Here is a 22,225-nt window from a genome sequence, read left to right as displayed (position 1 = left end):
TAAGAATAAATTGTGAATTGGAGATTCACACATATATCTGTTCACTCATTATGTTTTCCTTTGAGATTCTAAGATGGAAAAAATGAGGGGGAAAAACCTTGAAATGAAATAAGCATATTTTAAAATTTTGTTTTAAATTAATTTAGTTGTCCTCCATGCTATATAAAGTAAAATCTAATACCTGAATATTTGATATATTAATCTATTGCTCATTTTATTGGGTTACTATCAACAACTACTGGTATTTTTTAATTTCCAATATTTAAACTAGCAAACTGAATAAGAAAACTCTTCCTCTAAAACAAAGGTGTCCTTAGAATGTCAGAAAAGGTAGATAGAAGTCAGTGGTTTTCATAATTTTATGAGATTAATCAAAGTGCAATAACATGTTTATATTCCTAAACACATGCTGCTTTTTATCATTTTGATAGGGATTACTTCATTTGTATATTGAAACTTGCACCCGTGGCCTTGGACACGCTAATAAATAAACACAGTTTTCCACTTGTACAAATCACTTCATTAAAAAAAAATGCCTTTGAGCATTTTAGGGATTGCTAAGACACGATACTGATCTTTGAAATATAGTATAACATTCTAAAACCTTGTAAGCTCTCCCCCTTATTACTAGTTATAAATATGCTTAACAGGCCATAACATTACTTCAGAAACTGTCTGAAGTATAGTCCTCAGGGTATGTTGGCTTTTGTTTATTGGAAGTCAAAAATTTGAGTTGCTGGAAAATGATATAATTATCTAATATTTGGTAGCTATCATTTGATATTGCCTTTGCTCTACATTTTTAAAATAACTTTTGACATTGAATCTTGAGTTATTTATATAATTTTACACTCTACTATTACAAAATTAATTTTAAAATATATTTACTGAAGAAACTGATACTGGGATTATATATCTTTTGTCTAGTGATAGCGCTGAACTTAAAGAGTTTTGTTTATTTTGGTTTATTTTTGCTTTGTTTGATCCTTTATGTCAAATTGTGTGTTAGTCTTACCTAAAACATTTGTTAAATCTGATAGTTATTTTTCTCTGTGAAGTTTTAATCACATGCTCAGAACTTGCTTTGGTATTTTTATTACTCTGACAACATAATTGTATACAGCTTAATATAATTATTATATAGAATCTATAGATTCCAATGTCAGGGAACAATGTAAATATACTGATTTCGCTGCTTATTTTAAAAGAAAATCCTTTAATTTTTAATACCATGAACATACTAACCCTTATTTTTAAAAAGTACATTCTTCTCTTGCATCAGTTTTGTAAGAAATTTATCCCAATTCCAACCCTAAATAATATTTTTGTCAACTAGGAACAAATGACAGGTACATAGAATTAGGAGAGGAGGGCTAGTCCCACTACAGAGTTTGGTGATGTTTTATTAAAAATGGATACTTTTCTGAAACAGAATTCCTTTAATATATTTTATTCTTCTTGCTACTGGGTATTGAATAAAAAAATATGAGCTTCTATATTGTTGATTAGCAAACATGGGTCTTAGTTAAATTAAAGCTAGATATGTATTAGTTTCTATGGTGGGGCATTTTCCAGTACTTGAAATTTAGTGTTTAGGTAAGTAATAACTTTAGTTTTCCTGTGCTTTTTCCATGGTTTTTAAAACCAGTTAAAAGTAGATTTAATTTTTAAATAGCTTCCTTTTTCTTTATATTCTTCCTAAGTTAAAATGCCTTCAGCTTAATCTCAGAAAAAGATACTCTTTTATTTATATGGAATCTAAATTTGTTAACTTTCTTCATGATTATGCATACTTTTAATATTAAATTTTCTTTTTACTACATTGCAAAGTATTTTAAATAAAAATAAGATTTCACTCCTTCCTTATTTGAACTAACAAGGACTGATCATATAAAATATGGCAAACTGGCCTACTTTACAAAAACTTTTATTCCTTCTGAAGCATTTTTCATTAAAAGTTATTAATATTTCCAGAATTGTAAATATTGCCAGTGTGTTGTAATCCGCTTTTGTTTGTGAAAGGCTTTGCTTTGACTCCTGTACTTTGTCATAGGAAATTATTTATTCCAGTACTTCATTCTGTTTCTGCTAAAAGATAACCAAGGTGTCCTTGCAGTTCCGCCTATAGGAGTCAGGAGTCCAGCAATATCAAAATACATCATTCAGACGCTGTCAAGAATTGTAACTCCTTATGGTATTTTTGCTGTAATTCATTTTTTTTGTTTGATTTTTATTTTTAGTTCAACTGTTGATGCAAAATCAGAGGAAGCTACTAAAATGGAAAAAGGAAAATCAGCATTAAGCAAAGTTTTGGAATCTTTGTGCATACATCACCATCAACAAGTTTTGGCTATGTTGAAATTTCTAGTCCAAGAGCAGAATGCTGCTTCTCTTTGCTGTTGTAACTCATCATGTGCTATGTCTTCAGAATCTCAAAAGCCCATATTGGAGGATGGTTTTCATGGTCTGTTCTGTAGCTGTGAATATAGACTGGCAGAAAGAGGCTGTTTACACAATGAGAGACAAAGCCCTGGTCTAGTGCCTCTGCCAGTCTGTATTAAAGAATTACATTGTTTGTCTTGTCAAACTGTAACTGTTGAACACATTAAGACAGTAATGAATAGAGGAATTGAAAACAGTTCTAATCCACACAGGTGCTGTTGTGGACAGTTAGCAAAGACTCACTGTACAAAATCAGCCTATCACAGTCCTCCTCTGTCAAGGGAAGTTTGTGATCTTTCAGTCACTCTTCAAGATGCCTGTAGATCTCGAAGTCCTTCGCCCCCACCATTATCACCTGTGGAGACTGAAGGATTTGAAAGATGGAAAGACATCGTCTCAGAACTTTCAGCCTTAGAAAATAACAAACTTGAGACAAGCATTAACCAGCCTCCATCTCTTACACCAGCAGAGATAAGCATTCACAAATGTGTCCACGACAGCAAAATACATAAAACGAAGTCTAGTAACTCTGATTCTGTGCTCTTGGGTGCCAGCAGTAGTTATACTGCAAATCATGAAAAAGGTGAAACAGCTGTAATTTTTCAAGATTTAATGGACCGTATTAATGAAAAACTAAAATCAATAGAAACTACAGATATATCAAACCTCATAAAATTATCCAGTACTGATTGTGATTCAGACAATGATTTTAAATTGGGAGATTTAATAACATCTCTCTTGCACAGTGCAACAGGCAATGATTATAGTTTTATGGAATTGCTGAGTCAACATGATAAAAAGGTAGAAAATAAAATTATTCAGACAAGGTTTCGAAAACGTCAACAAACGTTACTTGCAATGCATAACTCTCCCGATTCACCCGTGATCAGAAGGCAATCTTTACAGATAAAAAGAGAACTTGCCAGTTTTGATGAAAACTTTCTGAGGAAAAGGTACAGTGAAAAAAATTCAAGAAAATTGTCATGCAATGATAAGATGCTTTCAGTGAACAAAGAAGAATCCCAGCCTTGTCAAGACCCTTTAAAAAATTCTAAAAGCTTTCAAAATGAAAATCTTGCGGAAACATTGTTTACACCAAATGACATAGCACCATCGTTTCAGGTACCTCTTGGGAGTTTAGAAACTAACTTGGCTCTTGATCAATTTTCAGAAAATTTTAAAGCAACTTCATTTGAGAAAATGAGCCAAAGAAAATCACAGGAGAGGTCTACAGCTGAGAAACTAGCTGTACAAAATAATAGGGAAAATACAAAACTAGAAAATACTCCAACACTTTTGAGAAATGATGCTCCTCTTTTGAGCAGAACTAAGCGAAATATTGTGCCTCCAGGGTGGTATTCTATATATGTAACAAACGATTCTGTTGCTAAAAAATTCATCGAGGGCAAAAGAGTATTGGACTCTGCACACAGAAAAGATCCAATCAGAGATCCAACTGAAAGTTTTCAAAATATAGACTTAAATAAAATTGCAATGAATTCTAATTTGCAAGTTATTGTGGAGCGTTTAGAAGACACAATAAATATGGCTCAAAGGTCTTGGACTAGTCAAGAACTAGCTGAAGGGTGTAAAGCATCCAAGAAATTGGTAGAAACAGGTGATAAAGATAAAAATGCTGGGAGAGATTCGACTTTAAGTAGAATGGCTTGTAAAAATCAGGGTTTATCAAAATCTGTATTAGCATCTAGCAATAAAAGAAGTCATGGTATGTCTTTAATGGATTTGAATAAGACACTTGATAATCCGAAGACTTCACCCATTTTAGAGAGAGGTAGTTCGACATCCAGTGTTGAAAGTTTGCCAACAAAATGTGAAGATACTGAAAGTTCTGTTTCTAACTATTGTAGTCCTATCAAACTCATGTTTTTATCTGAGATTAAAAGCAGTGAAGGAGTCAAATACACTTTAACATCAGTCAGCACATCACAGTCAAATGCTGATTTTGATTCTCACAAACATCAGATGACTGGAAGAAAAAGAGAAGCAAATGAAGATATACCAAATACTGTCTTTGAAGATTACAGTTCTAATCATCATGATACTAACCTTCAAAGTGAATTGAACCAATTTAACTGTATACATGAGGCTACACCATCATCTGCAGAGATTACTGACAGCTTAAACAATGATAAGCCACAAGAAGACCCTAACAGAAAGTCAAATAGTGCTGTTGACTTACCATATAAAAGAAAGCCAGGTAGACCTAAAAAAATTGGTCCCCAAGTTGTCAAGCAGATTAAACGGCCAATTGGAAGACCACCAAAACCTAAAGCTTGTCAAACAGATGACAGTGTTTGCCAAAACAAATCTTTTAGCTCTAGAAAGGAAAATCCAGAGTCTTTCATATCAGAAGTCAAAGATGTTTGCAGAAAGAGTATTATTGTCACCGTTGTTTATGGAAGGTCAAGAAGAACCAAGAGATGTGTTTCTGAAGGAAGCATGAGCATCAGCAATATCTCACTGAACAGTGATGTCGCTGACTTTTCAGTTAACTCTAGTCTCAGAAATACTAAAGCTTATGATACTGGCTATGGTGAAAGTCGGAGTGCTGGGTCAAGATTGACAACTCAAAGTGCGGTTTTTGATTCTGACTTGGAATATGTTAGACCTATCAAGAGCAAATCTATGATACCTCAGACTTCCAAGAACATTATTCGACCAAACCAAAAGCCTTTGTCAATTGTTAGGAAGCCTGGTAGACCTGCAAAAGTGAAAATTTCTGGTATATCTGTGACTGTTAATAGAATTTCACCCCAAGAAAGAGAAGTATGTGTCAGCAGCTGCTTACCTCCTTTAGATCAGGAGATAATGTTAGAAAAAACTTGCCCAGAAGAAAAGCTTGACCAACAGCGCAGTAGTGTGGATAACATCAAGCACACCAATGTTGGCATATTTAACAATGAATCAAATGGTACTGTTGCTTCTGTACCTCCAAAACATTCTATTAGGGCTAGAAAACCTTTGCATTTCTTACATTCATTTGCATCTTCTGGCTCACTTACTTACAAAAATGCTCTCCGTCATAAATCATGTAAACTCCATTTGCGTAAATGCAAAAATCCAAAGAAAAAATACAGGCAGTCAAGTTTTAGACTAGCTTCCAAAGGTATCCCAGGATCTAGATGTTCAAAGAAAGCAAAAAAATATTTGGAAGATAAAAAATTAATGCCTGTTTCTGAAGTGTCCTTGAACCCTGTAATTTCATCCAACTCTTTACTAAGGTGGTGGGCTACTTCTGCTTCAAATGATTCCTTGTTAGAGGAATTAAACAATAGATTTGAACAAATAACAAATGCGTGGGTACAGGTGAGTAGAGATGAAGCTCAAAATTTTGTTCATAAAACAGAATACACTAAAGGTGATCATTTCAAAGCAGCAAGCCCTTTGGAAACTTGTCTTCTAGAACTTGAAGTTTCACCCGTAAAAATGCTTTTTCAGAAAAAGTATAATTTGAATGAACTTTGTACCTGGTTTATGCAAACAACAGAAACACAGTCCCTTTCACTAGTTAGAAAAGCAAATGCTCGAAATCCTTTTGAAGTGATAAGCACCAAGGGCATTAAGTTAGGGGTGAAATGCTGTGGATTTAATGCCAGCCCCTTCAGAAAGCACTTTAAAAAATTTGCAGTCTCTTCTCCTTCAAAACCAACTGGGAAATTTCATATACTACATAAAATGGTTGGCTCACCACTCTTAAATGTGAAAAGTAATTTAACATTAGGGAGGTTGAAAAGGACTGAGTTTAAGGGTTTGCACTGTGGAAGGTGGAGAAGAGAGGAAAGGCCGTACAGCCATAGAACAGTTGATTGGAGCTCAAAAAGAAGGAACTTACGATTGTTCTGCCAGAATCAATCTTGTACTAAAACGGAGGGACAGACAAATGCAGAGACATCACTCAATGGAAAAAGCACAGTAGGTAACCAGTGGGCCTCGCCCCCGGAACCCAGAGTCACCTTTGCTAAAAAAAGGGTGGCGGTACATGACTTCAGAACACATGCTAGTTTAAAGAGTAAATTTAAGTCAGAAGCAAAGGAAAATGGAACAGGGTGTGGCCAGATTGACTCTGAAAAGGAACAAACACTAGAAAGTGTATCTTCCCATAATTGGAAGTCAAAAACTTTAAAAGACTGTAGAATATTCTTGAGGAAGATCAACTGTCTTGAACACAGAAATACTTTTAAGCTAAATACAATAATTTATTCTCCTGAATCTGTTGACAGTGGAGGTAATCAGGCACAACCAGAAGAATCAAAGCGTTTTAGTTTAAGGTCCCATTCCGAAAGGCAAAATTCCCTTAAAAAGCAAAATGAAGAAAGAGAAAATCCCAAAGCAAATAGTTCTGCAAGTGATAGATTGATTGATGAACTTAACAGTAGTCAGTTAAGTAAGCATGTTAACTTTGACAAGAATCCCAATAATGCTGAGGCTGTTAGCAAATTAAGCAAAAGAAAAAGGCCACCATGGAAGACCACAGAAATGTCAGCAAAAAGACATAAACAACAGTCTTGCAACAGTGGACAAATGGCAAACTATTGTACAAAATCCCAAGTGGGTAAGTTTTTCTCTCCTTAATTTTAAAGTTTCATTGTAGGTGCCTTGAGTAAAACATAAGCTAGTAGGTAGAAAAGGAACAGCTAATCTGGTTCTAATTTATTTCTAAAATATTTGAGCAGCTTCATTTCCTGGCACCTAGTATGAAACTGGTCAGATTAGTGCACTTAACCGCTAAGTCTCTGGCATTCAAACACAGCAAATACATTTAGAAGAGACACAAAGGGGTTGTGAAAATAGGCCATGAATATATTTGATAGGTGACTGTAAACAGCTAACTAAAAATTCACCATTGCAGACTAATACTTGCTTATTCTCCTCAAAAATACCAACTATGAGAATATACAGAAAACAGCTAAGGCTGTCTCATTTAGAGACATTATAATCCTAAGGTGTAAATCTTCATTAAACTGTTACTCTATTTGATAGTTTTTTGAAAACATACTGCAAGACTGCTTATTTAGAAGGTGGTATACTAATTTTTTTTCAATGATCAACAAGTATATTAGGTGGGCTTCTATGAATCAGAGCTCACTTGTGCAGATATAAAGAGGAGAATTCCTTTATGTAGCTGAGCAAGTCACTGTTAGGGTCATTTCAAATTGAGAATGGAACCAGAAATTAAGTGGTAGTGATGTACCTTCTTAAGATACACTGACATAGCTTCAGTACCCCAGGGAGATTATTGCCCTTTGAATGTAGTGATGATATGAGCATGGTAGTTGCCTGGATAGCAGTTTTCCATCTGCTTATTTGGTACATACTGAACAGTGTGGGATGTTAGGAGACTTTACAGATTCTGTCTTCACCATGAAAGAATGCCAAGTTATATATTTAGAAAGAAGAATTTTTACATTTGTATAACTTAGGAAAATCTTTGGGAACTTAGGGAAGTATTAGTGACTTACTAGAGTCAATAACATCAGGTCTCATTAAAACAGTAAACACAGTAATTAGGTTGAAAAGTTTTATATAGGCTTTATGTGCACCCCCACCCCGAGTTCAGTTAACTGAATAATTTTAACATGCATAATCCACTATTGTGTAACATATAATGATTAAAATTTCAACTATCTGGCATGAAATGACTAAATGCGTAAAGGAGATGAGAGTATAATCTCCATTACAAAAGGTGAATGGAAACTATAAAGAATTACTTACTTGTGATTCTCAAGAAGGCTAAAAATAATATGAGATGTTTTGTCAGGAAAATACCTAATAGCAAAATTTTAAGCTTATAATTCACCTAAAATATGTATACGAGTTTCACGAAGAATAAAATATAGTTTTATTTTACATCTGTTTCATTTTCATCTCATGCTGTTACAGATTTTTCAAAAGTAATTTGGATTAATTCATTTTACAACAGAACTGTATTTTATCCTTGAAGCTTCTTACCAATTATATTTTCCCAACAGTCGAACAGTTTTACTTTAATATTATTCCTCACCCTGCTAAATGTAAGATTACTAAAATAGAAAGATGAATAGATTAAAACATTACTTTTGCAAATTAATTTTAAAATCTTTTGTGGGTATTTTAAAAATTAGCAACATATAAAGAACTGTTTTTCACCTTTTCCATTTTAAAATTTGCTGTTTGCTGTTCTGCTTGAAGTTTATTCATCTTTACTGATAACTTTCCTTCTTTATTTTTAACATTTTTTAAATCAACAAGATTATTATTTTTACAGTTATATTTATAAGAATATTTGTTATGTTTATGTGATTTTTAAATGTTTCTTACAGTGTTGTTGTGTTTTTTCCTCTCATTATTTTTGGTAGTCCATGCTTCTTTTTGCCTTTTTGGAAGTAACACTAAAACTCATCATTAGTTTTATATGTGTTTTTGTTTTCCATAAATAATTAGTGACTGAAGACGTAAGACTGTTAACTACAGGACTTTTCTAGATAAATTGTGAGGACAGTGTATATTATAATATTATAAATTTCGGAATATTTTTATTGGTGGAAAATATTTGTTTCTATCATGAATATCTTGCCTTTGTACATATTAACTGTCTAAATGTGATTTAAAACGTAAGATTTCACTGTGTTTGCTGTACTCTGTGTTTACTGTAACCGGGAAGGAAGGCAGTGCAGGTCTATGCTATTGCATCCTCCTTCTGAAGGAATGGCTACAGTATGTTCTTAGTGTGGAAGGTCTAGGAAGTTCCAGTTCAAAGTGAGAAAATATGTAACATTCATATAAAGTTGTTGTGTATTATAAGCAGGATACTTCATGTTCAAAGGAAACAGTGATTGATGCCACAGGTTTTACTCTTAGGAAGCATAGAAAAGTAAACACTTACTGAAGGCTGAGTAGTGTGACCAGGGAGAATTACCTGCAGGAATGTAAAGGAGGGATAGAGAATTTCAGATTTATCCAACAATGTTGCTTATATAGTGAGAATTGTAAGAATCTCAAGTACTAGATGCTGACAAGTGAAAGGAGGGGTTCAAGTAGAAGAAATTATGTGCAGAAAATGTAGGCAATAAAGCTGGTTCATTTGGGACACTGAGTAATTTGTCAGAGCTAAGGTACAAAATAGAAAACTCTGCAGTGGTCAGTTGGAGGTATAAAATCTCAGGAGACAGACTCACTGTTCAAATGCTGAGGCAACATGGACTAATTGGGGTAGGGGTGTCTAAGCACTAATAAAAAAGTAGGAAAGATAAATTTTACAGAAGTCTATGAAATAAAATCATGTCTTTTTTTTTTTTTTTTTTCTCTTATATAATACATCCCAACTGCAGTTTCCCCTCTTCTGACTCCTCCTGGTCTCCTCCCACCTCCTTTCTGACTTTCTTTGAAAGGTCCACTCCTCCACTTCCCTTCAAAAAGAAAAAAAAAAAAGTGCAGGCCTCTCAAAGACATCAAGCAAACACAGCATAACAAGTTACAGTCAGACCAGGCACAAACACTCATATCAAGGCTGGACAAGGGAACCCTCCTTGTAGGAGGAAAATGGTCCCAAGTTCAGCCAAGAGAGTCAGCAGCAGCCCCACTCCCACTGTTAGGAGTCCCACAGGAACACCAAGCTACAGGACCATAACATATGCAGAGGACCTAGCTCAGACCCATACAAGGTTCGTGATTGTCACTTCAGTCTCTGTGAAAGTCAGTGTCTTAATACAATAGGGGAATGAAAGGAAACATCCAGAATGTTGCCCTGAGCATCAAGAACATTTCAGGGGGGGGTGGTTTTAGTTTAAGGGTTTAAATGAAGTTAGTGGGATATCTAAAAAAGATGTTAATGAAGCAGATAGGTGGTGTGAGTCCTGTACAGAGATGAGACTTGAACTGCGGCAAGTCACAAAAATCACTGGATTAGGAGAGATTCCTCAGTGTAAGATTGCAGGGTCCTAGGATCCCAGAGTCGCCAGGATGCAAGAAATAGGTGTGCATGAAAACAGATTGATAGAAGTAGTCAAAGGATAAGAGAAGTGGGCAGAGACTGGAGGAAAATGTCTTAAGAAAGCCATGTGCTTCAGTCATGATGAGCATTGAGGTGGTTCCAGTAAATGCAGCAAGAGGTCATCATGGTGAGGGAGGGAACACTTGTGTGGACAGATAGTCATAAAAGCCAGCTTCAATGCCAGATGCTAAGTGGTCAAAGAGAAAGTAAAAAAAGAAAAGACTGCAAAAAAGAAAAAGAAGCAGTTGTGAGTGGTTGAGGTAGAAAGACAGGTGTGAGGTAGAAAGCAGCTGTGAGGTAGAAAGGCAGGTGGCATCTACTGAAGTAAGGTGAACTTTAAAAATGTCTAATTGTACTATTTCTCTTAAAACAAAGTGGGGAAATAATACGTCGGAATACAAGTCAGTAATCCATGGAGGGAAATCTTAAAATACTCAAGTTTATGTTTTTATGAATCAAGAGGTAATCTGTCTAGGAAACAGCTTAGTCAGTAAAGTATCTACTCTGTAAGCATGAGGACATGAATTTAGAGCCCCAGACTCCATGTTAACTCTGGACACAGATGCACACATCTGTACCTAAGAATTAAGAAGGCAGAGAAGGGTGAATGAGGAGCTCATTGGACTCCTGTCGGACTAGCCAGATTATGTTCCGGTTTCAATGAGAGATGCAGTCTCAGAAAATAAGGTGAAAAGCTGTCAGAAGGTACCCAGTGTGGACCTCTACTGTCACATGCATGTGCACAAGCATGTACACTCACCCACATCCACATGCACATACTACACAAACATGTACATAACACACACATATCCACAGACGATGTACTCTTAAGAAGTGTGGTAAGATTAGGGAACATGAGGTTTGATTAGCTGTCTCCAGATATATAGAACTGAATAGTGATGTATTTTTATCTCAGCTGCCAGAGTGTAAATGAGAAGGCTAAAGAGATCGGTCCAGTGTCATCAACATTCTGTGGACTGTAAGGAACCACATGATCAAACTGAATTACTGCCACTCTTCTAAAAGCATAAAATAGATGTGAGAGTTGGGTAAGGAAATGAGCATTTGATGAGATGTAGTTTCTGTGTGTAATACAGTGCTAGAGCTTGAACGCTGGGCCACATACAGGACAGACACACTACCACTGAGCTACACTGGACCACGCACAGGATAGACACACTACCACTGAGCTATAGCTCCCACATTAAAATGGGGTGAAGACTGTAATTACCAAAAAGTAGTAATACAGACAATTGTTAATGTCCATGTTTCTCAAGTCCAGAGCAAACATACCTGCCCCTAATTGGTAAATATCTGGGTATACATACACTAACTTTGGATATATGTGAGGAACTTGGAAAAACTATACCTCCTATGGACTTGAAAATACTATAGACTCATTTAACTCATCCTAAAATGTTAATATTCTTCTATAAATATTCAAGAATTTGGATTGTCACATAACTTTTAAAATATTCAATTTATCAGTTTCTATTTAGTCTTCTGTCCTGAGAAAGTGACTGAAATTTTTCATGTATTTTATGTTCTGAATGCTGCTTTTTACAAAAGTCTACTACTCCTGTGTGGTTTTTAAATGATAGACCCCTTGAGCTACCTGAGACCAGGGCTGAAACCGTAACCCACCCTCTCTCATCCCCTTAGAACATTCATTCACTTTGATATTTGAACACAAGATGTTCTATCAGATTCGTGGGGCTGAGGTACATCATTACAGGGTAGTATTAGACATTATTATAGTTTATATTATTCACCATCATAATTGTCACTTAATGGAAAAACTCTTAGGTTCAGAATGGATTATTCTAACTTTAATTTTGGTGGAGAAGTATTCCTACATGGCTCAATCATGTAAACTGCAGTTTCTGTACACACTTCCAAAGGTAGCTTCCGGGGAACATCAGCTTCGATGACACTCTTACGACCTGTGGCTGGAGCGGATCGTTTGTCCTCTTGTTCCCCTTAGGCACAGCTCCTTCTCAGCATGTTAAATTGCATTCCCTAAACTTTTTCTGTCACTTTTTCTATCCATACTTGAAAGTACTACCTTATAGAGTTTTCTGATAAGAGTTTCAGAAAAGAACGTGACTGTAAAGATAAGTTATGTGCTGTATTTAACCCTGTTCTGCACAAAATAAAAAAGTCCAATGGCAAGGCCTTTGTAACATGCCACAGTAAAGGAATGCTGTGACAAATACCACCAAGAGCAAGGTAACCACATTCTAGTGCCTGATTTTGCTTTTTAGATGTTAGCTCAGATGACTGTACTATTTCATTTTTGATAGGTTATAGCTAGAAAACATAAATTTATGGCTAGTTAAAAAAAATCAAAATGATTTTTGTTCATTCCCAACTCTGCAGCTACATCTCCCAACAACAGTTGCTTTAGCTCTGTGGTTGTGTCACAAAGCCGTGTGCATCCTTATCCAGCCACATGGTGCGTCAGGCACCGTGGACACCAGGTTTTTGGTTTTTTTTTTTTTTTTTTTCCATTTTATAGATCTGTATTCTCTCCCTTCAGATTGTTAGTGCTGTTTTTCTAGCTGAGGTAAGTTCAACGGTTATCCTCTTCCTCTTTGATGGCCAGCTGCTAACATCTGTTCGAAGCTAATTTCATAAGCCACATCTGCCACAAATGTTCTTGTTGCCTCAACATGCCTAAGTAATATCTGCCTTTTGTGTTTCTTTCTTGCCTTTTTGTTTGTAGTTTGTTTTAGTTTAACTTTCTTGAGACAGAAATGTTGTATTACACAGGCTAAGTTGAAATCCTGCCCATGAAGTGGCTGTCTTCAAAACATGGTCATTGAACCACTCCATGTTTGTTTCTTCACTTAAGAATTCAGTATTTGAACTGTAGACATGACTCAACGGTAAAATGCACTGGCTGCTCTGCCAGAGCACCCACAATTCCCAGCACACATGAAAGCTCACAACCAGTTCTAACCGCATTCCCAGGATCTGACACACTCTCCTGCTCTCTGCTGGCACTGCATTCATGTGATGTACACACATGCATTCAGGCAAACACCCATACACTAAAATAACTAAAATTCCCTCCAAAGAGAAGAGAGGGGCGGAGGAGAGGAAGAGAAAGAAAGGGAAGGCAGGCAGGCAGGCAGGCAGGCAGGCAGGCAGGCAACCCGAATTCAAGGGGCGTTCCTAGGGCTCCCTGTGCTCAATAGCTTGACTTTTTCTACTCTGATCTAAGAGTAGCAGCAGTAAAAACAAAGAACTCGGAGCTCTTTGTCCAGCTCTCCTACATCCTGGTTCTTTCCCTTACATTTTCTAGACCATAAAGTTTTCTTCACTGCCTCTGATCATCCTAGTATCACACTACCACCTGCAAAAAAAGCCAAAACATGGTGTCCAAATGATTTTTTTTTGCCCCCTCCATTTTTTTTCTGTTTAGTTTAATTTTCTGCCAAATATTGACTTCCTCCTCATGGTTCTAGGCAACACTGGGAAGTTCATTGTTTATGTTGTTTCTCTGATAGAAGAATGTAGAAAATCTTGGCCCTTGGAAAACTAAGGATGAGCCCAAGTTTGAGGCCAGGCCGGGCTACATAGCAAACTCAAGACACAGTCTCAAAAACAAGTTTATCTTCTATATGCTTCTATATGGTTTAGGCTTAGTCTCCCCCCTCCTCCCAATTTGTTAATATCTGCCTTTTACTAAGCCACTTATATTTCATGTTATTATTAATATGATCAGTTTAAATCAGCTGAAACATTTGCTTCCTATTCTAGCCTAGTATTTTTCCCTTCAGGGTCCATATATTTTAATAGTCTATTTAGTCTCTTAATTCACTCTTTTAAAAAATGGTTGCTATATACTTGGCCTGTTGACACAAGCTTGTAAGCTCAACTACTTGAGAGGCAGAGGCAAAAGGATCCCAAGTTTAAGGTCTTCCTGGATAATTCAGTGATGCTCTGTCCCGTAAAGTTTAAAAGCAAGCTGGGGATATATCGTAGAATACATGGGTGACACCCTACACTGCATCACCAGGGCCACAAATAAAACATAAAATGGAGCTATTAGATTTACACTATCATTCTATCACCTTCAAATATTATACTACTTCATGAATAATAAATTTTATTACTTTCCACTTCCTTCCCCAAGTATTTGTGCTGTTGCTGTCATATATTTTATATCTATAAATATATAAATTATACAAATACTATTTCTACAATACTAATTTCATTATTCCTTTTTTTTTTCATTAAACAATGTTGCATTTTCTATTGCTATAACAATATACCTGAGGTGGACACTTTATAAAAGAGCAAGTTTATCTGGTCTTGACTGAAAGCTAGAGATCAAGAAGCCCCCACTGTTTAGACTTTGTCAAGGGCCCCAAAATCAGAGGCAGAAAGTGCAATGACTTCCTAGGACAGGAGGGTCTTGTAAAAAGACAACACAAGTCCCTTTTGAGAATAGGGTTCACCCACTGGGCAACACGGCTTGAGGTTCTACCACCTCCAATATCATGGCACCTCAAAAAATGTGAACCCTTGGGGGACATACAAGCCACATCCAGTCTGAAGTGCATAGTCATCTTCCAAGCACATTTTTAAAAAATTTTTTTCCCCACAAATTTTTAGTTTGTGCTTCTTTTTTTTTTTTTAACAAACCAGTATTTCTGTCTAAAATCATTTCATTCTTCCTGAATGTTTTTTCTGAGTCTCCAGTAGTGCAGTTCTGCTGTGGGCTATTTTCCCTCAACCTTTTCTTTTTATGTGACATTCCTTTTCAGAGGGTACCTTGTGAGCTGGGCAAGGAGATAGACGCCTATAATCCAACTTACTTGTTCAAGGCCACCCTGAGCTACTTGGACCTTTAATAAAACAGGTGCTGGGGGTATTGCTCAGTGGTAGAGCCCTTGCTGAGTATGTGTAAGGCCTAGAGTTTGATCCCAAACACTGCACATTACTTTTTTTCATTAACATAGATTTCAAATTTTAGTCTTTTAAAGGTGATTTTTACCTTGCTGCTCCTGAAATTACATCTGTGTCTCTGGTTAATTTTATCTCTTGCATGTTGTTTCCCCTATAATAGCAGTTTGATCATGAAGATTCTTAGCATTATTCACAATTTCCTCTTAGTATTTGTTAAGCAGCTTGAATATGTGAGTTTCGTCATTTATAGGCATTGTTTTTTCAATAAGTATCCATCTATCTTTACTTCTGTGATGTGTGTCATATGTATTCTGCCCATGTCAGATACTAATTTTAGTAGTTGCCTCTGTTTTCTCTCTTCCACTGTGTACATGTATTGTTCATGTATTTTTCTCTGTCATAGACAATTCTTAGTTAATTGTCTAGTCTGTTGTCAGTACCACCCAGAATGTTTCCCACTTCATGGATTATGTGTTGCATGTACTTCTTATGGTCCTGCTTTAAACTCCAGGAGGACTGCACTGCCAACTTCAGCCTGAAAAATACTGGATCTGCGGATGAAAAACTCAGACATCACACACACACACACACACACACAGAGAGAGAGAGAGAGAGAGAGAGAGAGAGAGAGAGAGAGAGAGAGAGAGAGAGAGAGAGAGAACAAGCTAGCTCAATTTCAATCTGCCTTATTGGCTCAATTGTTGGGAGCTCCTACTCTCTCATGGCTAAGGTACCCTTCCCAATACTCTTAACTCAGCACCTCTTAATCTGCCCCTGGTTTAGTGGCCCATTTACTTTCTCCTTGTTCAACAACCCCAAACTGCCCTCCCTCCGCTTAGTTGCATTTCTAATCTCCCACCTGGGGAAGCAGCCCATGGCCACTCACCTAATACTTCACATGGTCACCTTTTCAAAGCATGGCCAACCCCCCTTCCTCTTCCAGTCTTCCTCAGAATGCCTGAGGGGACCTGGAAGTCCCACCTTTTTTCTTCCACCCAGCAGTTGGCCCTGTCATCTTTATTGTTCAATCAAGAATTGGGGAACAGGACGTTAGCATCAGAATCACCCACCTCCCACAATTATGTCCCTCACCTCCAGTTCAGACTTGCTGTTTGTGCTCATCATTTCCCGCTGTATTCTCCATTTGAACTTACAGAACTTGTCAGTACCTGTATTGTCATCCTTTTGTGCTAACTTTGTAATTTGTATTATCTGTCCCTATAGAGTGAATTATGTGTTGTTAGAAATCATATTTTCCTGTTTTCATGCCTACTAACATGTATAAAATGTGAGGCACTGTGAGCTTTAGGTTGTTTTGCACTGGGTTTTTCATGATACTTTACATGTTTTGGACTCTTACTGATAAATGCTTTAATCCTTCCAAGTCATCTTTAAGCATTACTAGGAAAAGCCAGAGCAACTGTTATTCTACAACAGCAGTAGTCACTAAGGGATGATTTTGCTCCACAGATGATAATTGTTGTCACATTTAGAGGGTGCTGTGGGCATCAGCAGGTAGAGGCCAGAGATGTGGTTAAACATCTTACAGTGATAGGCTGACCCTTCCCAATAAAGAATTATGTGGCTCCCAAATGCTATGATTACAAAGTTGTCCATCTGAGCAATCTTAACACTCATGTGAAGAATCTTAGGAGACCCAAGTTTGATAAGTGGGGTCGAATATTATATCCATACCTGGATGACTCATAGTTTTCAAAGCCTTGGAAAAGACTCATGCCTTGTTCTTCACATCACATGTGTCTAAACACCTAGGAATACCCTGTTGTAGTTCTGGGGTATAAACTAGTAAATATTCCTGTTCCTGAAAATTTTCTCTCAGCAGCTCTCAGCTGTCTCCTGTACTCTCAACTATCTGCCTCCTGGGTTCCTCTCAGTCATGCAGCCTGGAAATCTGCCAGATGTCAAGCCAGTTGTCTTCATTCAGCAATCCCTGCCCTGCCCTGCCCTGCCCCCTGCCCTGCCCCCTGCCCCGTGCCCCCTGCCCTGCCCCATGCCCTGCCCCATGCCCTGCCCTGCCCTGCCCTGCCCTGCCCATTTTAATTTTGGGTTTAAGCTGTTTTGGAGAAAGAAGGCAAATCTGGTTCCTATTACTTTATTGTGCCCAAAGCAGATATCCCAAATTTATTCTTTCAATAAGCATTTGTCCAGATTTTATGTGCTAGCTACCTGAAAGAAATGGTGAACAAAACAGCAAGGCTCTCCTACTCTCCTTACACTCTAATGGAAGGGCAAATACAGACCAGGAAGCAGTGATAAGCTGTGTTGAAGACGCTGAACTCTAGAATGAATTGCTTAGGGGACAACTGGGTTGAGAGAGAAGGAAATGTTTTGTGACACTGGGGGTTAAGATAGCACTTAAAAACACAACAGAACAGGGAAGGATCTTGAAGGAGAACTTGGAGAGTTGAGAAGCAAACAAAGCCTGGAACTCACCTTTGAGAATCCCAACCTTCATTTTCCAGATAAAGTGGCTTGCAGTGGGAAAGGCAGTAATGTGTCTGGTCTTAAAGGCCTAAAACTGTTTCAGGAAGGAAGATGGGGTAGCTTTGTCTGCTTGGGTTGACACAAATACTACAAACTTACTGTTTAAACAACCATTTGCTTTCAGTTCTGGAGGCTGGGGACCCACAAGTACCAGCAGGATTTGGTTTCTGGTGACTGTTTCCTGGATTACATAATAGCAGCCTTCTGTGCTCTTACATTGCAAAGAAGACTGGTATCTCTTCCTCAAGGACAGATACTAATCTACTCTGTACAACTCTGACTTATCTTAATTACTTTCCAAAGGCCCTATCCCTGAATTGGAGACATAGCAGGGACCAACAGTATTGAATGGTGAGAAAACAAAATGAGACTTAAAGATGGGACTCGTCAGTGTGATCATCAGGGAGTGACTTGAGTAAGAAGTACTATTTTCATGAAGTATTGGAAGCCAGATAGGTTTATTTACTGAAGACATGAGGAGACTGTAAAACCAAGTACAGGATTATTCATTTAAGGCACCTAGGTCTAAAGGATTAACAAAGAACATGATTTATGGTAAATTCTTGTTTGAGGTTAAAACTGCACTGATTCAAACCTTTGTGGTAAGCATCCGATTAACAAACGATCTTTTATGAAAAACCCAAGAGCACTGACACTCCCTCCCACTAACACTCAACCCCAAGCATTTACTTTACTCATGAATCTGGTTGGCAAATGCAAAGCCAATGTTTTGATTTTGTTTTTGTTCCCTCACTACTGGCTCATCTCTCTGGTACATAAGACTTTCTCACCCTCCCAGTAGGTTTACCTATCAGTTGCTATCACCGTTACCAATAAACCACTTGACAGCAGCCACATTGGTGATTTGGTTATAGGGAAAGCAAAAGGGTGAATTTAGAAACAGGTAAAGAAATTAAGCTGTGAGGCCATTTAGTTTGCCATAAAAGAAACAATATTAGGGTCACTAGTAACCCCTGAGAAAGCAGATGGGAACAGAGTCATGGCAGAACCTCAAGCTAGTATTATTTTAAACCCCCAAACACCAAGTCTAATTTGTGCTAGCCATGTACTGCTGGGTATGGGGCCATCTACTGGAAAGCACAGTTGCTCTATCAGAAGCCATCAACTATCCATAGGACCTCAGTTATATGTAGGGATTCATGATTTTGTTGTTGTTGTTGTATCCAGCCACACTTAATCTCCTAGGCTTTGCCAGAGATCCCTAGACTGTGGAAACAGTGTCCCAGTGTCTGGGATCAAATGATTTATATGGGGGCTATAACCTCAGAACAAACATTTTTGTAACAAAGATTAACCGTAACAAAGACCTGGTCTTTGTCTAGGAGGCTAACTCTGGCATGGTTTCAACTCAGCCGGAGGGTCCTGGAAGCAGATGGGCAGTAGCTGTAGTTGGATACTCATGGAGTCCAGAAGAAATGTTTCTAGCAGAGGATGGGGGACAGAAGTGGTCCCCATGTGTCCAGAAAAGACCTGGGCCACCACCAGGGTACTCAACTTCTGGGTTCAGCACTATCTGATAGTTATTTCTCTGCCAGTGAAATGAGCCAATTCAAGCCAGATTAGATTATATTAAATGCAGATTTATTAGGAAGCTGCTCTTGGGTGATGCCTTAATTAGGGTTTCTATTCTTGCACAAGCATCCTGACCAAGAAGCAAGCTGAAGAGGAAAGGGTTTATTTGGCTTACACTTCCACATTGCCATTCAACACCAAAGGCAGTCAGGACTGGAACGCAAGCAGGTCAGGAAGCAGGAGCTGATGCAGAGCCCATGGAGGGATGTTACTGGCTTGCTCAGCTTCCTTTCTTATAGAACAAAAACTACCAGCCCAGGGATGGCTCCACCCACAATGGTCTAGCCCCTCCCCCCTTGATCACTAATTGAGAAAATGCCTTACAGCTGGATCTCATGGAGGCATTTCCTTAAGGGAGACTCCTTTCTCTATGATAACCTCCAGCTTGTGTTAAAGCTGACACTCAAAACCACCCGGTACAGGTGAGTTCACTGGCCCCAGGGAAGGAGCCCAGAGAAGTTACCATAGGAAGGGAGAAAATGAAGAGGGGAAAGAGAAAGGAAGAGAGTGTGCACATGGAGATAGAGCAAGTGCAGGGGGAGACCAATTGTCTGGATTATATAGAGATGAGACTCTGATGGAAGGGAAGCCCAAACCCCTGGGCTGAAAACAGGGTTGTGGGCAGGGTATGCCAGGTAGGGACTGAGGGATGCTGGGAGAACTTGGAAGCCAGGTCTGCTTTGATACGTAAGATATCCACCTCAGTCTGAAAGCAAACATGAAGCACTTCCCCTCCATGCTACCATGCTGACAGGCTTGATCTTGTGTGCAAAACACACAGGGCGTACTGCAGTCTTGTCATGCCCAGAAGATGCTGTTGACTATGATCCTCCCCAACCTCTGGCTTAAAATTCATCCCCCTCCACTTTCATGATGCCTGCTGACCATTACAGAGGTAAAAGGTGATATAGATGCCCCATATGTGGCTCAACACTCAGCAGACAGCTATTTTTTGCAGTTTAACTAGTTACAGATTTCTGCTAATCACTGTCCACAAAGTGACATTTCTGATGTGGTCTGAGAGCTGCAATAATCAAAAGGTATAAAGGTAAAAATTTGGAAAGCAGTTTGATATTATATCCACTTACCAGAACAATAGTAGGTTTACCCATAGGTCATGCTGAGCTACCTAACCATGGATTCTTGACACAATTCATAGAAACAGACATGTTTCCTCCTACTGATTAAGCCTTAAATCCAATCAGCAAATCCATAATATATGTGACATGACTGTATCCATGTGCATACCCTGCCACACCAGTCACTGCATTTCACAGGGTCACAGTTGGGCAAAACTGTTGATAACTACCCACCACTACCACTACTACCCTGCTGTGCCTTACATTCCAGTAAGAGCAAGCCATCAAGAAGGAAGCTTCGTGGTCAGTGCCAAGTTGATTTCTCCATGTCCTGTGGCCAATATGCAGTCTTCAGCAATGTTTATGGTCTTACCAACCAAGTTCTGGTGGGCAACCAAGGGCAATGACAATAATGTACATGATTTCAGAGGAGGGGAGGGGTAGTTTAGAACACCTCTTAGCAACAGCTTCAGGGGGGAACATCCCACACTGGCACTGGGTTTTTATTTGGCAGCCATGCCTCTAAGAACATACTCCCTATGCAGGGTAACACCAATTCAAATGATATGAACATGAGTATATGTACTTATAAAGTAATAGGTTTCCATAAGTCTTTTTAAAAGGTCTTTAGTATTGCTTATCCTCACTACCACCACCAACAACAACAACAACCTACCCTCCAAACCCTCTTCTCATCTTTCTCTTGATAACACCTATGTTCTTCTAGGCCCCCACCTTTAAGACCCTTCCCCCTGCACTAATATTCTTTCTAGTTTCTCCAGTCCTAGAAGTACTCCAAATTAAATACAGAAATCCATAAATTTGACAGTAACATCCACATTAGTGCCTTTCTGGGTCTGTTACTTCACTTAGCAGAAAAGAAAACTAGTACTTTATTCTAGATTTCTCATGAATTTCTTTACTATTGGTACCCACTTTTGAAGTATTGTGTTATATAAACACAAATCAAGAATTTATGATTTATTCAAGTTTTAGAAATATCTTTCAAATTTTCAAATATAAAGGTGACACCTAGCCTCTCATTCTAGTAAACCATAGTACTGATACTAAACAAGTACTTGTATAAGCATTAATCTCTTCTAATTAATCTAAGCATGGTTCAGTCACCTCCCACCTCCTAAAAGTCCTGTCATCTTTTTTCTTCTTTAACTATCAACACTTTGTAATTTCTCAGTGCCATTTCAGTGGAAATTTGTACTTGAAATTAGGACATTAAAGAAAAAAATACTATAATCTTTTTCAGTATGCCAATCAAGAAACCTTACTCAAATTAGTATTCATAGTCACACTGGCAATCCCAAGTATACAGCTTAGATCTTATGTCTCTCTTCTATTTGATTCCCCTTTAGCCTCCTTGTATTCCCTTACCACACAAATTAAACCTTACCTAAAGACATAACAGAAACAGATGACACATGAATTGACCATATTTTTACCATGAGAGAAAACACTTGCACCCTTTGATTTTAACAGGAGTAACATCAGTTCACATTTATTATTCTGTATATAGTCAGTGGCCCAGAAATTTTACATCCATTCTGTGCTTGATGTAAGTACACTTAGTCATCCCATTAAGCGGACAGATGAAACAGTGTGCACTCAGCTAAGCATGGGATCAGAACTGGAGTCCTAAATTCCTTTGCCTAAATGAAGATCTTCCTCCTTGAAGACCTTTCTC

The 22,225-nt window shown here is 37.9% G+C and overlaps 1 protein-coding gene across 9 annotated transcripts in view; it reads left to right on the top strand.

Annotated features, from left to right (window-relative positions):
* Lcorl (ligand dependent nuclear receptor corepressor like) overlaps positions 1-22,225 on the top strand; it is a 140,387-nt gene that overhangs the window by 112,055 nt on the left and 6,107 nt on the right. For 4 of the 9 annotated variants that reach the window (XM_076938466.1, XM_034508391.2, XM_076938468.1 and 1 more), the window contains one exon: positions 2,241-7,176. The exons of 3 other annotated variants lie outside the window; for them this stretch is intronic. In XM_076938466.1, the coding sequence (XP_076794581.1) occupies positions 2,241-7,035 (4,795 nt within the window). In that variant the 3' untranslated portion in view covers positions 7,036-7,176. Of the gene's footprint in view, positions 1-2,240; positions 8,310-22,225 lie in introns of those variants that run through there. 2 more of the 9 variants (XM_034508392.2, XM_076938467.1) reach the window with 2 other exon arrangements.

The sequence above is a fragment of the Arvicanthis niloticus genome, chromosome 7 (assembly GCF_011762505.2).
Source record: "Arvicanthis niloticus isolate mArvNil1 chromosome 7, mArvNil1.pat.X, whole genome shotgun sequence".
NCBI lineage: Eukaryota > Metazoa > Chordata > Mammalia > Rodentia > Muridae > Arvicanthis > Arvicanthis niloticus.
The sequence above is the reverse complement of the archived record's forward strand: the minus strand, read 5'-3'. Positions and strand labels throughout refer to the sequence as shown.